Genomic DNA, 18,004 nt, shown 5'->3' with positions numbered 1-18,004 from the left:
ATAGATTCTTCTTCACAAAGGGCGGCAAATATGTTCCAGCAGCCTTAAGGGTTTTCAACGCAAAGCTCGTTTCCCAACTCCTGTATGCAGCAAATGTCTGGCATAATGGGGACCTGCCAAAGCTAGATGGCTTTCAGGCAAAATTTATATGATCTCTGCTGCAGGTACCTAACTGCGTCCCCAACTCCGTACTTCTGTTGGAAGCTGGTGAATGCCCAATTTCAACTAGAGCGTGGTGGGCTGCCCTAAAACATTGGCCCAGGATTTCAGTGTCTAGGGAAGGGTCGGTACCAACATTTGACCAATGAGGAATTTGTCAGCAAATGGCAGAAAACCATGACTAAAAAAGCCACCTCTATTGGTCTCTCCCCCCCCCCAACTGTATTACCTGGGTTATGAAGGCGCCCAAAAGGTTTTAAAGCAAAGATTATGGGACAATGCACACAGTGACTTGCGATCTCGATCACACGCAGTCTGTAGTCCGCTGGCAGCAGGAGTTCAATATGGGTATGTCTTTGAGTTAACATCTTACATCAAAAACCTGACAGTACCTAAGTATCGAAGGCTTTTCACCAAAGCCAGACTAAATGTCTTCCCCTCTGCAGTGCTGGATGGCAGGTTGAGAGGAGTTCCCTACCAGGACAGACTTTGCTCGTGTGCTCAAGACATCGATTCCATAAATCATATTCTGTTGCATTGTGCGAAGTATGAGCAGGCCAGGGCTGAACTGATGCTACCCTTGCTGGTGCCTTTCCCGGGAAAGTCAGAGGCTCACTATGTCAGGTTCCTACTGGAAGACCGGACAAAAGCTAGAACGTTGGCAGTGGCAAAGTTTTTATCGGTGGTTGAAAGAACAAATGAGCCCTATATTCTAAACAAAATGTTTGATTAACCTGGAGGTAGGCTGTATGAGCTGTGTATTGATTTGTAATGTTTTGTTGGGTCTCTGGACCGTAATTGTTGTTGTTAAATCAGGGGTGGCTAACCTTTTCTTCTCCTCCTCCTCATGGACTGCATGCCAGCCATGGGTGTGGCCACCCCACACCCCAGGCATATCAGGCAATATACAGAGGCCCCTCTCTGCTCAAAGCACTGATCTGATTACTCAAGAGAAGACAATTTGTATTCCCATCAGGGGCTGGACTGGGCAGTTTAATAATCCTGGGCCTCCCCAATGCTGTGATTTATTTCTTTTTGCCACCACTACCAAAAATGGTAGAATCTTGGGGACAAGACATGTCCTTGTGAGTGGCTCATCAGGCCCCCATACTGGGGTTATCCACCCCTGCTGTCAGTTATTGTTTTAAGTATTCCTGTGATCTTCTTCATTTATGTTTCAGGGGAGTGTGTGTTCATACAGGTATGTGCCTTCTGTATTTAATAAAAATGATTAAACCTATTAAAAATAGTGATCTCGATAATGAGAGAACCCTTTCTCTTTAAAAAAATAATTCTATTAAATAAAGGGGAACACAGAGGTCACATTAAAGTAGGATTACCACCTGTCCCTTATAATTACAGGAGAGTCCCATTTTGGGGACACAGAGTCCCCTGTCCTCTTTGGCCCCCAATTTGTCCCGTTTTTGAAGTCATAAAAATAAAAATTCTCCCTGTCCCCATAAAGCTGGGTGACTGTTAAGGCAGAGGGGGGTTGCCTGAAGGGAGAAGTAGAGAAGAAGGGGGGAGGGATGTTGGGGGTAGAAGGAGAGAGAAACACAGAAAACACTCCACACTTTCAGGGTTATTTTTAAATCCCTCCTTATAGAGCACACACACCATCAAGCTACTTAGCTATTTTCTTGCATTTCTCAAGCCTTCCCTCTAAAGCTAAGGAAGTGTTGGTTACTGAAGCTGGAAGGACTTTTGGTTTTTGGTTTTGGATGGGGGAAGAGATTTTAAGAAGATAAAAAATCTGTATGCTTTATTTTATGCTGGTTTGTGACCAAAATAAAGTTTGATACTAAGAAGATAGACAGTCATGCAAAAGTGTTTCCCCACTTTTTTGCTACTGTTTTATTTTGGGAAGATAATGGGCTGGAAGTTAAAGCTGCCAGCTCCCCTGAATGTTCCTCAGAAAGAAAGAGAGACAATGCAGGAAGAAGGTATGGGTTGCAAGTTAATGAAAGGATGCCCTCCTGGAGATCCCCTGAATGTTCCTCAAGTCACCCCAGGGTGCCATGGCTCACTGGCTGAAAACCAATAATTTAAAAGCATTTTTCTCTCACCCTTCTCTGCAAAATACCAAGGCACCTAATAAAATCAAAACACCTAGATTTTTTTTAAAGTTCTCTATAATACTAAAACACAAGAGAGCAGTGAAACCACCTAAAACAGAAGCAACAAGCACACAACAAATACCAGTGGCAACAGACAACAGGCAGTTTAACCTGCCATATTGTTAAAGGGCTTTTGAAATACAGGAGTCTTTACCATCTGCAAGGTCAAGAGGGAGGAATGCAGGTAGATCTCTAGGCAAGAGAATCTAAGCCTGTTGGCAGCCACTGAAATGTCCTCTCCCCTCAGAGGCCCTGATGACAATCTGACAGGTCATGAGGCAGTCCTTCAAGTGTCCAGAGCTAAGCACATACTACCAATTTTTAAAAAATAAAACTTACAATGCAGTCTTATGCATGTTTACTCAGACATAAGTCCTGATGAATTCAGTGGTATTTATCCTTAGGTAAGTGTGTGCAGAACTGTAACCTTAGACTTGTTTTATTGAACAGAATAGAGCTAAACCTGAAGAAAATGTCCAGCAACAAGTTTAATATTTCAAATACGATACTAAATATATTTTAGATATATAGCAAAATACTGAAAAATTGATTATTCTGGATATAAAAATATCATATGTCCTTTTTATGTAATTAATACAAATGTATTTTTTTTTAAGTCCTAGATGCCCACATCCCATTTCTTGTAGCATAGAAATATACAACAGTATTCCCACAACTGGTTTAGGGACTTTATTTTGGTTTGCTGTTGTGCCTACACTTTTTGCCTTGGCAGCAGCCACTGGGACCTTTTGGGGAGCTGTAATTTATTTATATTGTTTTCAGAAACATTAACAACTTACTGTACAAACTCCAACTTATTCAGAATGGGCTAGTTAGCACTGGAATGGGCTAGTTAGGGGCAACTAACCCTTTTCAGCCCAAGGGCTGAAGATTGCTCCCCCCCCCAAGGCTGCATGCCAAGGTGGTTGGTGGGCAGACACACAGCCGGGCCAGTTTTCCCCCACTGCTGCATTGCCTGTGTGATTCCAAGGAAAAAGGGCTGGCCTTGACCTTGATTTTCCTCTTCTCCTCCTACCCCAGCACTGCTGTGCGGGTGACAAGCAACATGAGGTAGAAAAACAAGCAGAGGAAAGCTCCAATCTTAGATCTCCTTGCTTTTTCCTGTTGTAATGGCACTGCACCAGAGGGAGAAGAGGACTTCCCCCACAATGGTTTTGGCAGAGGGCCAGCAGATCACTAAAAATAGCTTTATGGGCCACATCTGGCTCAAGAGCTCACCACCCCTGGTTTAGCAAGACTTGCATGAGATGGAATAGGCCAGAGAGCCTTCTCCCATGTCTTCCCTCTTCTGTCATACATGTGATTAATCTGTGCCAATTTGTAGGAAAAGTTGGCCTGGAACTCCAGAAACAAGGCTAAGGCCACTATGGGCTCCATCAGCAGCCACAGATAAAAAAGGCTGCTAGGTAATTTTTGTATAATTTTAATGTGTTATAAGCTGTTTTGTAGGTCATTTGATTGAAAGGTAGGATATGAAACTTTCAAACAAACAAAATATAAGATAAGATAAAATGTGAGGTAAAAATAGGTATATAAATAAAATATTACATTATGGAAAAGGAAGGTGTGGATTCCAATGAGGACATCAAAAATTCTTAGCTAGATATGTTAGCACTGTCAAAATACAAAGATAACATCAACATGGCATGAGTGGAACAGTAACTGCTACAAGGCAGGTGATAGTGCTCTTTAAGAACTAAGCACTGTATCTGGAGAAGCAGGTTCTTGGGAACATTTTAAGAGCTAGCCAAACCACACTTCTGCTACAAACCTGCTACAAACGAGCCCGTTTCCACCAGGACAGGACCACACTGAGGACTCTTCCAAATTGGACTTTCATTTGCCTTCAGCCTCAACTGCAGATCACCACATTGGTTATAAAGAAGCATATACAGTGGTACCTCGGGTTAAGTACTTAATTCGTTCCGGAGTCCGTTCTTAACCTGAAACTGTTCTTAACCTAAAGCACCACTTTAGCTAATGGGGCCTCCCACTGCCGCCGCACCGCCGGAGCACAATTTCTGTTCTCATCCTGAAGCAAAGTTCTTAACCCGAGGTACTATTTCTGGGTTAGCGGGGTCTGTAACCTGAAGCATATGTAACCTGAAGTGTATGTAACCCAAGGTACCACTGTATTGAATTTAGTATTTAAGTACAGTGGTCCCTCAGTTTTTTAACATCTCCGTTGACAAACATTTTGGAACTCGAACGCCGTAAACCTGGAAGTCAATGCTTCGGTTTTTGAACGCGCCTCGGAAGTTGAACCGGAAATGTAGCCTTCGTACTGAGTTTTCCGTATTGAGATTTCCGTTTTGAGGCTTCCATTTTGAGTTTTTGGTTTTCAAACGTTTCGAAAACTCGAACGGTCTTCCAGAACAGATTACATTCGGAAAAACCAAGGTACCACTGTATTACTGCATTTACTGGTTTCAACTCACAACACTGTTGCAGTGATGAATAAGTCATGGAGCTTGTTTCTTATCTTGGCAGATAAGTTTGGACAGAGCAAACTGTAAATGAATCTGAATAACTGGACTGAATAACTGGAGGAGGGAGCAGAAAGGAAGCTCCCCAGGAAGCTCCCCAAAGGCTCAGCCCAATGCTAGAACAGGGAGGGGGACCCTGCAGCCATCCACATGTAGCCTGACCACAAATTCCACAAGCCCTGTCCTGTAGCCATGCTGGCTGGGACCAATGGGAACTGAAGTCCAGCAACAACATCTGGAGGGTCACAGGTTCCCCACCCCTGCACTTGAGCACTGGCTCTCCAGAGTGATTTGTGACTCCTTACCTGTGTCATTGAGAGTGGGGGCTGCAGAACAGGAAGGTTTAGGGATTCACTGGCCAAGCCTCTATCAGTTTTCTTTTCTGCAGAGGAGAGGAGAGGAGAGGAGAGGAGAGGAAAGGAAAGGAAAGGAAAGGAAAGGAAAGGCAACATTTTTCAGTAATATGTGCAACTCCCAGCCTCAGAACTGCTGGGCACAATCTGGGTACTTCTACACTTCTGAGAGCATAGAATTTGCTCCTGGGCATAGAGTTCAGTTTCTTGACAATTTCATCTTTTATATTTATATATTTTTAAAACCCATAGGTTTCTGGCCCTTTTGGTTGCAAAGACATACTTAAAAGTATAACAATTTACAGAGGCGTAGCTATGTTAGGGCTCATCTACACAGGAGTTTAATATGGATTTGAAGCTACTTGTGTGTATATTATGCATGTAATATCTTCCTCATCCAACTGGCAGCCCCCGGTTTTTCCTCATTAAATTTAGACTATCAGGCTAATCAGATAAGGGAAGTAAATCCAATATAAAACTGCATGTTACCCAGCTAAAGCGCATTGTGCAACCAGGTGGTGGCTTTTTATGTGTATGTAGTGATGTTTCACAAGGTACCATATACTGCCACACCTCTTACTCTGATTTTGTTTCCATCAGTCAAAATGAAAGAAGGAAGGGTGGATTTTTAATTTTTTAACTGCTCTTTTTCTTAGAACTGCTCTAGGGCAGAACAGCTCTATTAAAATGAAAACTGAAAACAAGCAAGAGTAACAGCAGCTTGGAGGGCAGGGGATGAGCCATCACCCTGGCAATGATTATACAGCTTACAATGTTATGATCTATTTTCAATTATTCAGTCTACAAGCTCCTGAGAGAATGCAGGGTCTGCCCTTTGCAGGTCCCAATATTTGGTGTTTCTTCTCACAGAATTTGCCTTTCCCAAGACCAGAGCCTTTGGTATAAACCACCAAGTGCTGCTGCTGTACAACCTCACATCATTCTATGTCATCCTGCTCATAACCCATAGGTCATCAAGTGAGGCCCTCTTATGGGTGCAACACACCCCAAAATTTGTTTAGATCTGAGGCAGATCTTTTGCTGTGGTAACTTTGGACTAAGCTCCCCCTGGAAACGAGGGCAGTGCCAGCCACTTGTTCTTTTAAGTACCTCCTTAAGTCATTTTTATTCACCCTGGCTTTTTTAGGGCAGCATTGTTGGAAATTACTCATGCTGGTTTGAATGTATCCTTATTGTCTTAACTTTGTATTTAATGATTTATTGTACACTGCCATGATATTTTTAAATAATGAGTGGCTTATAAATTCTTCAAATAGATTAATTGGTTCAATGGGCCTTGCACAGATGCAATTAATGGGCTGGGCAATAACTTGATTAACAGACTGCACTAGAATCTCATTTCTATTTATTTCATGGTGTAGATTTTTTAAATCTGTACCATACCAGAAGGTCTTTGAACGCAAATGCATATAAAAAAATGAAATAAAACATTTAAGTAAAATATTTAAATCAGGGACTGCTGTCCTTTTTGGACCAATTGGCAGAGTCTGAATGTTGAGAAAATGCAATGGGCACTGCTCACAAAATGGCTGCCACAGGGGTGTGGCTGCCATGAAGGGCATGGCATAACACAAAATCCCTCTACATGTGAGCCTAGAAATAGGAAACCTTAAGTGTTTCCAGAGGTTCTCCAGTCAGATACTATATCATAGCTACTAGCCTCCAGGCACTCACTTTGGAGGAGTCCCATCAGCGTCCACAGGGCTAGTCTAGCAATAAGATGTTTGAGGGCCACAGCCAACAGTGAATGAAGGATTAAAAATTGCTCTTTAATGAGACAGAATACACAAACCAGAAATTTAAAGGATCACTTGGAGTTCAGAGAAAAAGCTGCTAATGTCATATATGTCTGTTTGGGTATACAATAAATATCTCTCATGCATATTAAGCATTTGATTCCTTGGGAATTAGCATTGAGTAGTGGCTAGCACAAAGATCCCAAATTCAGCTCTGAGTTTTTTAAGTAGGCTCAAACTGCTAACTATCTTAGTCTCAGAACAGGAGACTCTAGACATCTCCAGCAGTACCTCTGCATGAATTTCTCTACATGAAGTAAGAGCTGTTCAGCAGTGGAACAGATTCACTCAGGAGGTTGTGGACTCTCCTTCCTTGGAGGTTTTTAAGCAGAGATTGGATGGCCATCTGTTACAGATGTTTTAGCTGAGATTCCTGCATAGCAGAGGATTGGACGTGATGACCCTCAAAGTCCCCTCAAACTCCACAATTCTACGATATTATGAATTCTTGTGATAACATCATGTGTTTTCTCACCCCTACTGGGGCAGCCAATGAATTGAAATGATGATGTCAAGACACTACACAATGATCCTATGCTTCATGGAGAACATTGACACAGGGTTGCCATTTTTGGCAGCAGCCCCATGACAAGTATAAAATACAGTTCAGCTCTATGGAACCATAATACTGGCACACCTTGTGGGATTTTTGTTCCAAGACAGCATATGTGAAGTGTTCTATTTTATTTTATTTTATTTAGATATCCAATATCAGCAACTCTGACAGTGCAAAGTGCTTTAAATATCCAGAAAGTAGATTGATAAATGCATAACCCCCACCACAGAGAAGTCAGGTTGGAGTGAGTAAAGGAGGGCGGGGAACCACACACTAACATTGAAGTAACTGAGGAGAACTGAATGTGTTTGCAAGGAAAGGAAATATTTTCATATGACAGAAAATTAAGTAATTAACCTGCAGGACTGACCACTTCAGAATATTTATACAAACTGAAGAGAAACCAGAGCAATATTGGGTGGTATTAAACTCAGAGTCGAACCACTGAAATTAATGAGCATGAGTAAGTTAGGTCTACTCAGAGTTAAACTTAGTTGAATTATACTGATTATCCGCAGCATTAAAAATAATTGCAAGCAGGACAGGCTGACTGGTGGCTACAGGTAATGATGGCCAAAAGAGTAACCTTCATCAAGCCCTGCTTGGGAATGCCCCTGTGGTATCTGGCTGGCCAATGTCTACAGACAGGATGATGAATGAGAGGGATACCTGGGTCTGACCTAGGCTTCTTCTGTTCATGGCCTGCATGCCACCTGTGGCTTCAAGAGAATACAATATTAACTGGAGAAGCAGCAAGATAATGGTGCTTCACCTGATCACATCCATCTCCTTCTCTTATGGGCAGGGGCCTTAGCTCAGAGTAAGAACACATGCCTTCACTGCAGAAGATCCCAGGTCTGGCATTGCTAGTTAAAAAGATAATAGATAGAAGAAAGGGAAAGGACCTGCTCCCAATCAGAGTAGACAGCACTGGGTTAGATGAAACAATACTGTGACTCAGAACAAGGCAATTTTATACATCCTATGGTCTAAACCACTGAGCCTCTTAGGCTTGCTGATCAGCAGTTTGAATCCGCAAGACAGCTCCTGTTGCTCTGTCCCAGCTCCTGCCAACCTAGCAGTTCGAAAGCACACCAGGGGAAGTAGATAAAGAGGTACAGCTGCAGCAGGAAGGTAAACAGCGTTTCTGTGCACTCTGGTTTCTGTCACAGTGTCCTGTTGCACCAGAAGCAGTTTAGTCATACTGGCCACATGACCTGGAAAGTTGCCTGTCGACAAACGCCGGCTCCCTCGGCCTGAAGCGAGATGAGCGCCGCACCCCATAGTCACCTTTGACTGGACTTAACCGTCCAGGGGTCCTTTACTTTTTACCTTTACCTTTTATCCTATGGAGTTGCACACCCCATTCCCAGCACCGTTTTCTGACCAGCTTTAGATTGCCAGACCAGAAACATCCAGGGAAGACCTACCTTCAGTGCAGACTGTCTGAGCTATGTCCTCTATTCGCAGCTCGTTTTCACTTGACCTGTAACGAGAAAGAAGACAGACAAGTGAGTGCAGTTCTAAGTTACATCCATTGCTAAGTTGGCCCCAAGAACCAGTGGGAACCAACACGACACAAATAACTGCTTTTACTAGAGCAACGTTGGTGCTGCAACCTGAGTTCAGTGTAGCTTTAAAAGTTTTCTTGTGAACATACTTTATTAATATACTGGTGGGTAACTTCTGGAACTACCTGGGAATTTTTAGAAACCCAAAATATATTGTGATTTTTAAATGGATTGTGTAATTTATGAGTCACGCCAAAATTCAAGTAAAGTCATATGTTAGTCTGCCATCTTAATCAAAATGGTACGCCATCCAAATAACAATAAAACTCACTGACCTCACATCAAGAACCTTTATGCTGACTTTCCTGTTTAAGGTTTTTTATTAAGATTTTCCCATAATACAGTAAAATTACTACAGAAGATACAAATCAAATAAGTATAAAGAGAAGAAAGGAAGGAAAGGAGAATAAAAATAAAGAAAGGAAAAGGAGAAGGAAGAATAAAATTTAAAGGAAGAGGTTGGGAAAGACACAAAAGAAGAACTTCTGATTTTCCATCTGCCGGTTATTAAAAAAATAAAACTGATTACTTAAAAACCTTCGGTCCATATAAACATCCATCTTCTCCATTTTCTATTTAACAATTATCTTTTGGGCTAAGGATTCTCAGAGAGATTGATTTATTTTTCCTATGAAAAGTCCAAGATAGGTTTCCTATTTATAAATTTTAACCATATTTTTTTCTTTTAACTTTACCTCCATTAATTCCTACCACCATTACTTCATATTAAGTAAACAAAATTTTTTATTTTATTTTATTCAAATTTCAAAAAAAGTTTACAAAAATAATAAGATAATAAAAAAGAAAACAAACAATAGAACAATAGAAAATACAGAGTAGAAAAAAAAGAAAATAGAAAAAACAGTAAAAAAAAGTCCATCTTTCAATGTTTTACTTTTCATTCACTTATTTCCCTGACCTCCTCACACCTCCCTTTTTTGTATTCCATTTCGAATGGTTAATTCAGCAAATCCTTTCCCTCTTTGTTTTTATCTTAGTTCTTTGTCTTGACATATTATAACCTTATAATTTCATCTATTAACAAAACATTTTTACATACTCCTTTTTAACATTGTTACTAAAAACCGCTTCATTTCATTCCAACATCATTTTAACATTCCTTAATTTTGCAGTGTTTCTGTAAATAGTCCTTAAATTTCTTCCAATCTTCTTCCACCAACATATTAAGTAAAATTTTAACCATATTTTTTCTTTTAACTTTACCTCCATTAATTCCTAGCACCATTACTTCATATTAAGTAATACTACATTCTTTTGTCCATGTCTATTTTAGAGTCTCTCCTCTGTGATCACACAGTGGGCCAGTATTTGTCTACCCCCATTATATATTCACTAGTTCATGTCCAGTTCTGTATATTCAGTTCCATCTCCTGCTGTATTCCATTTCCTGTAATGTCTAGGATCCCAATCTCCTCCTCTAGGATCTTCTATTTTATTTCCCCCACAATCTTCTTCCAGAGGGAGTATCATAACCATCATACCATCATAGCATCAGGGATGAGAGGGATTGGGGGAGTCCATGGTGTGGATGGTTTGTTGAGATTTGTTCGCATTTGTGAAGGGGGGGGAGGGTTTGTTGGGTCAAATTAGCAAAATTGATTTCTATGCTTTCGGTGGATTCTTGTTGTCGTCTTGTTGGGCTGTGTATGAGATAAAGGGAAGCCATACTGGGATGAAAGAGTCCTCTTCTATTTGTCCCCGTGTCAGTTTTAGTCCGTTGGTTAGCTTTTCTAGTAAGGCTGTTTCCCATTTGGTACCAGTGGTCCATGTTTACTCCAGACAGGACTCTCCAGTGTCTGGCTATGAGGCTTCTGGCTGCTGAGAGTAGGTGGGTTATAAGCTCTGTATAATGTGAGTGGTCATTATGATCTTGGAAAATGTTCAGTAGGGCCAGTTCTGGGGTGAATTCTGTTTAGTTATTTTGCATATCTCTTGTAGGTCTGACGCCTAGAAGGGTTAGATTTGGGGGCATTTCCACCACATGTGGAGATATGGGCCTGTGGAGGTGCAGCCTCTTCAACATTTTGGTGCGGTTCCTGGGCATATTAGCGCCAGTTTCTGTGGTGTTAGGTACCATCTGTAGGTGAGTTTCAGAGTTCCCTTCTTTTGGCTGAGATGGATTTAAAGGGAGGTTTAGACCACATTCCAGTTCATTGGGTGGGGTTGATTTCATAGCCTATGTCATGCTCCCATTGTTCTTTGATTGTGTCAAGGAAGTTTGTGGGATTTTGGAGCAGTATTTTGGATATTGTAGATGCCATTCCTTTGCCGTGTCCCTCTGCTGTCAGGAGGTTTTCGAAGGTGGTCAAGGGCCCCCTAGTGGCTGATGATTTTACTGCTGGATTGTTTAAGAAGGCGTGTAGTTGGTGGTGAGTTAGCCAGGGTATTTGGGTGTCCCCTACTTTGTCTTGTATTTCTTGTGTTGGTATGGGTTTGTTGTTTTTGTAGAAGTCTTTTAGACAGTGTAGGCCTTTGGTTTGCCAGGTTTTTATCTGGAGGTTTTGTGCTGCGTGTTGGAATAGTGGGTGATGAGCCAGGGGGGTTAGTGGGGCTGGGGAGAGTTTGCTGTGTGAACCTGTTTAATGTTTTTTGGATTTTCTTTAGTTTGTTTTGGAGAAATGGGTATGCTGTTGTGGGGGTGTTTTTGACAATGTCGCTCTCCAAGTGGACCCATTGTTTTGTTTCGTCTTGTCTTCTAGAATATATTGGATTATGTGGCATACTTGGTTGGCAATGTAATATGCTGGGGATTTCCCATCCTCCTTCTGAGGGGGGAAGGTGCAGGTATTTGGGGTTTATTCTTGGCTTTTTGTGTGAGAAAATAAACTAGTGTAGTTTCTTCTGCACTTCCAGAGTTGGGTTGGGGGAACCCAGATTGGGAGGGTTTGGAATACGTAGGTTAATTTTGGGAGGGAGATCATTTTGATCATGGCTATTTTTTCTGAGAGTGAAGTTGGTGTTGTTTCATTTCCTCAAGTTTTTGTTGATTTGTCACCACAGGATCTTGTAATTGTGGAGATTTAGTTTGTTGAGGTTTCTCGTTATTTGTACCCCCAGGTACCTGAATTTGGTGTGGCAGAGTTTTATCTTTGTGATGTTGCTGAATTCCTTTTGGATATGCCGGGGGAGGCGGTGCTGAGGTATTCCCCATTTCCATTTTCTACTTCATATTCCTCTGGTTCATTTTCTTCACCTTGATCAAACATTGATCTGATCATTTTTAATTGTTCAGCCATCAACTGTTTAACAATACCAATGGTCACTGGTTGATCCAAAAGTACCTTTGTCATACAGGATGCTTTTAAATGTTCTTAGCCATTCAATCCACTTTAATGTTTTCCCCTTAAAATCACAGCTGCAGATGCATTATCTCAAAACAAAAAGATTCCTTTTTCACAGCTAATGATGGCCACCTAACTTTCAATTTCACCAACTGGAAGTAAGGTAAAGGTAAAGGTACCCCTGCCCGTACGGGCCAGTCGTGTCCGACTCTAGGGTTGTGCACCCATCTCACTTAAGAGGCCGGGGGCCAGCGCTGTCTGGAGACACTTCCAGGTCACGTGGCCAACTGGAAGTAGAGAAGAGTAAAGAATTCCTATTGTTCCTTTAAATCTTCCTCATCAAGCCTTCCACTTTGCTTTAGACACATTAACAATTTGATTCCTTTCTATTTTCTCAACAACAGAAGGTAGTACTCACAGATTTTCAAATTGTAGATTTTCCTCAGTGGGTGGGTGTCTCTCATTACAGTTTCTTTGTCCCAAGGATGTTTTAAAGAGAGAGCCTGTAAGCGGATTATGTGACGTTTGGGCATGATGGCATTACTCCATCAGGAAGTTTTTAATGCTTGATAGTTTTATTATGTTTTTATGTGTTGGAAGTCGCCCAGAGTGGCTGGGGCAATCTAGCCAGATGTGTGTGGTATTAACAACCACAACCACTACTACTACTACTCAGCTTGCCATTTTGTCCTAACTCCTGTCCAAGACACTAACCCCTCATCTCCAGAGTGGTTTAATAGCCAGACTATGTGTCTGACTATTATCAATCACCATGCAATTATCTTCTGTCTACTGCAGCTAACAGAGAGACAACCGAATCACCATTCGTCTCTCCCAGAAGTCCCATGGGTAAACCATTTCCCACAATATGTAGATTTCCATAAGGCAGCAGCATATAACCATGTTGAGTTGTAATTGCCAATCCCAATCCTGAGCAAAGAGGACACTAGGAACACGTGATGACCTAATTAATCATGCAGCAGCTCTAAATGTAAAACCAGTACATGGAGACACATACACACTCATCATCTACATCAAACTGGGCCCTTCCTTTCTATCCTTGGGACACTCCAAACTCTAGAAAAACATAATAGCATCAGACCAAAAGCATGCAAATCACCTGTCTGGATGAGGCCTTCTTCAAAAGCCAATAGAAAAGGGAACCTACCCTCAGCCCTGTGGATATGATCTACGCAGCACTCAAAACAGCATGGCATAAAATGTCCTCAATGGCAATATATTTAACGTGGGGAGACAAGTGCTCCCCTCACTCTCTGCTCTTTCTTTCGCTGCATTTTTATAAACTGTTTTAACTGTCATATCAACTGCAAATGAAACTCTGAAAACCCAGCTGCAGAAACCAAACCAAGTTCTTAGAAAAGTGAAAGCAGAGCCTTAATTCCAACTGGCAGATTTTAATGTCTTCTCCCATATGGTACTCTCTAGTTTCATGCAGGGGCTTGTGGTACAACATGGGGGGAGTGATCTGAGCAAACAATCGGATGAAAAGTTGTGTCTTTAGAAACCAGTTAAGACCTTCAGTTTTTGTCTACCTGCAAGGTGTGGGAGGGGAAGGATTTAAGGGCTCAGTTAAACAGCTGTGGCAGTTTCTGCTCATTAGATCATAAGAGTGGAAATGTGTAAGCAGTCTATGGTTTCATCTGTCTGGGGAAGCAGCAGACCAGGGCCCCAGTTCCTAGAATGTCTCCACAGACAAAAGCAGAAAATTGGAGCATCTCAGGGAACAACTGCAGTTGCAACATCCTTTCCTAGGGGCACAAAGGTAGAAAACCCAACTCAATACAGCAGCAGCCTTAGGCGAAAGAGGAGGAGGAGGAGGAGGGATATGATTTATATCCCCCCATCCTCCAAGGAGCTCAAGGTGGCAATACATAGTTCTCCTCTTCCCCATTTTATCCTTACAACAACCCTGTGAGGTAAGCCAGATTGAGAGGCAGTGACTGGTCGAAGGTCAGTTAGTGAACTTCATGGCAAAGTGGGGATTTGAACCCTGGACTTCCAAAACTTAGTCCAACACTCTAACGGCTACACCACACTGGCTTTCTGTCACCAAATCCCTAGAATATTTAATATCCCTGTAAATTTTTCCAAACCCATTTTTGTAAAAACTGTTCTTCATCCTCACCTTGCAGACACCTCCACTCCACCTTACAGTGGGCTCTGCCTGCTGAAGCAGTAACTATTCAGGTTTCCAGTCTTCTGGTACCATCTTGTCTGTTGAACCAACAGTGATTGTGGTGTAGTTGTTTTTAATCAGATTATTAAAATAATCTCTTGAGCATGATCTCACTAATTGCAAGAGAAGTTCAGTGAGCAATAACCTGCAGCAGTGTCCTTAAAACCCACCCCCACCCCTATCTGTGGAATGTACCAAAAAGGTACAGTTGTTGTTGATATTCGTCTGTCTTGAGAGACAATGGAGTGTGCCTCCCGGGGTGAAGTCAAACCACTGCGTCAGCAGCAACAAAGTGACGTCCCTGAGGCACAGGCCTGGGCAGTGTGTATAGAGGCCCAGGGCTGCCCAGGCAACAAGACCGTGCTGGTGTGGTTCAAAAGAAAGCAGAGCAATACATTTGGCACCAGCTTAGCTGCAGGAGTTGCCGGGAGGAGGCGTACAAGACATCATCCAAGCATCTTAGGGACTCCACTCCAGATTTGTGGAGGCTTTGTTCCTTAGCCGTTTCTTCTTCCAAACATGTCCTGCAAGGCAGCAGAGGTTTAGGATCAGAGTTTTCCTTCTCCTAGATGGACTACCTACCCAGGTTGATGAGCCCCACCTGCCCCTCACTTCCCTCTATAGCACGTGCAGAAACCGCCTTCTTGACCACTGGACCCACTATTGCTCTTGTTCACTCAATCTGCCAGAGCTTGTCCTCACATGCAGGAGAAGTCCTTAACTCATGAGAATTTGAGACCCATTGGTTACCCTCACCTGGTATAGCCGGCCAGTCAAAGCCATTCTTGGGGTGTAGCCGCTGATGTGTGCTGGCAGCTTCGACGAGCCACAGGTGAGTGCAGGGTGAGGACAAAAGTGGGCAAACTTCCCCAGGAGCACCACATGTCCCCCGCCAGAAGTACTACCCCTCTCCTAACACCCAATACACAGTATGTCCATGGAAATCCTACTTCATCGGGGGGGGGGGGGAGTGGAATTGAATTCATATTCGCTGGACCGACTGGCCTGCTTTCAGGAAAATAGGTCTGGTTGAGTTTTGGTGTGCCAGAACCAGCAGATACCTATAATACCTGCTGCATCCACAAATTCTTACAAAAAAACAGTTTTTCTGGGGTTTGCTAGGGGGGTTTGCATCACAGGATTCCGTGTACATTCCAATATGCCTTCCTTTGAGATCCTTTGAAGAACAGTCTCTTTCTCTCTCTCCTGTGCTTATTTTACAGTTGTGCCTTGGTTTTCGAACAGCTTAGTTCTCAAACATTTTGGCTCCCAAACACTGCAAACCCGGAAGTAACTGTTCCGGTTTGTGAACTATTTTTGGAAGCTGAATGTCCAGCAGGGCTTCCGCAGCTTCTGATTAGCTGCAGGAGCTTCCTGTAGCCAATCAGAAGCAGCGCTTTAGTTTCCGAACATTTTAGAAGTCAAATGGACCTCTGGAATGGATTCCATTCAACTTTCAAGGTACGACTGTATTTACTTGCCCTGTTTTTATACAACTTTCGCTGCAAGTTCAAAGTGGTATAAAAATGCTTTGTTTTCCTGTAGTAAGGTCAGGAGCTGCCTACTAGTTTCAGAAGGGATCCAAATAGAACAGCTTGAGGCAAAGAAAAGAAACATGCCATACTTTGAAGGCAATTGTGTGGTACAAGTTCTACCCACTTGCCAGTCCATTTTTAATTGTTAATAATGGAGTTTGATAAATGCCTTAAGAACTCATGGACTTTGGCTATTGCAGAAAAAAATCACACATAAACTGAATGTTTCCAGGGAGATGGAGGACCCATAATGCTTTTATGCCATCTGGTGGGATTTTATTTTATGCTTTGGACTTAGATGCTCAGCATTCACCATCCACAGCAGCTTGGGAAATATGGATGCCTTGTTTAGACTGGGTTGTCACCATTTCTTTCTATTATTTATTGTTGGTTTGCTTTGTATATAGTATGGTGTAATACCCTGCTACTGAACTTTTGGGTTGTTAGTAATGTTAATAAATGTACACAAGCAGAAATGCATTGGGAGTCAGAATCATCACATGGTGAGATGGGTGGGAGAGTACTGTGAAATGAGATAAGCTGGGGCACATTTTGTTTGTTTGTTTGTCTAGCGTTGAGCTAGGTCTAGTCTAGGGAAGCCCTGCCCTTGTGAGATGTCACCAGGACAATAAACAATTCATCTTGTGAGTTTTAATCAATGAAATCTGCACATAGATAAAACAGTTCTAAAAAAATGGGAAAATATCATAGCAAGCACCATCCCATGTGTGTGAGAGAAGTGATGCTGCAGATGTCTCTTCTAAGATGGTTTCTGCCACCCGAGGTTTTTAAAAATTATTTGCATTAAAAACAATTAACATTATTTCAGAAGTCAGCTGCAGTTAATCAGGGGCATGTTTTAACACATAGTGGGCAGTACCACGACCTGTAGGGCAGTTGGATTACCTAGGGGGGGCACCAAGAGGCAAGGCGTCAGCAAGGGGGCAAAGAGGTGTAAATGACTATCAGACTTTGAAAAGTTGGTATCAACGGAGTTCATCAAGTTCATCAATTTTGTTGAATTAACTAAACTAAGTTGTTTTAATTGGATTTTGAATAAGTGTGCAATTAACTGTCATTATCTTCCTATTCTGAATAATGTTTTTTAATAGGGTAGGGGTCACTGGGGATGAGTTTATGGAACCAAAGGAGCAGTGGCCTGAGAAAGTTTTAACCGATGGAAAAGTCTTTGGTCAATTAATCACATCAGATGATTAAAACAGCGGAAGTTCTTGTTATTATTTTATAATTTACTACATTTCTACCTCATTCTTCAACCCTTCAACCCCTCAAAAATAATATAATATAAAATAAAAAAATCAAAAATAGTAATTGTGACGGACAGCAGAGCCAGACCAGAGTCTGGTGATGCAATCCCCTTGAAATTCCACCAGAGGGCTGGAGCCTCTCTCTGATTGGCTACAAAGGCAGCTCGCCACAGAGCGGGGAGGAAAGCATTTTGGGAGGGAGAATAAAAGGGGCAGTTTCTGAGGGAGACGGATAGGGCTGGATTTGAGATGAGAGTTAGGCAGCAAGATAGGGGGGAGTAGGATAGGTTTGGACTGAGGGAGACCTGGCTCAGATTTGGGTTAACATTCCCCCTGAGGACAGAGGGAGACCATCTTGAGGGTCTGGGAAAGACAGACAGACAGGAGTGTCCTGGGAGGGCTGAGTGAGCCGGGAGAGGAAGACCCTGGTCTCCGTCTAGCCAGGGGGAGAGTTCTCCGAGGCACAGAAGACTCCCAAGCCAGTAACAAGGGGGGAGGGAATCCCCTGGCTCTCTTATACCATTTTGGAATACCTCAGGAGTGGGATTCTTAAGTGAGTGAGGAAAAGTATTAATCTGTGAAGGAAACTGTGTCATAATAAAAATATTTCATGGAGCCACCT

The 18,004-nt window shown here is 42.3% G+C and overlaps 2 protein-coding genes across 3 annotated transcripts in view; both read right to left on the bottom strand.

Moving 5' to 3' along the window:
• HSD17B10 (hydroxysteroid 17-beta dehydrogenase 10) overlaps positions 1–18,004 on the bottom strand; it is a 239,552-nt gene that overhangs the window by 63,507 nt on the left and 158,041 nt on the right. The window lies entirely within an intron of this gene.
• The window catches only part of PPP1R3F (protein phosphatase 1 regulatory subunit 3F), a 45,455-nt gene that overhangs the window by 9,398 nt on the left and 18,053 nt on the right, over positions 1–18,004 (bottom strand). The window contains exons 2-3 of the mRNA XM_053370976.1: positions 8,940–8,995; positions 5,089–5,165 (exon numbers count right to left, since the gene is read on the bottom strand). Coding sequence (XP_053226951.1) covers positions 5,089–5,165; positions 8,940–8,995 — 133 coding nt within the window. The remainder of the gene's footprint in view (positions 1–5,088; positions 5,166–8,939; positions 8,996–18,004) is intronic.

The sequence above is a fragment of the Podarcis raffonei genome, chromosome 17 (assembly GCF_027172205.1).
Source record: "Podarcis raffonei isolate rPodRaf1 chromosome 17, rPodRaf1.pri, whole genome shotgun sequence".
Taxonomy (NCBI): Eukaryota; Metazoa; Chordata; class Lepidosauria; order Squamata; family Lacertidae; genus Podarcis; species Podarcis raffonei.
This window is presented reverse-complemented; position numbering and strand designations above follow the sequence as displayed.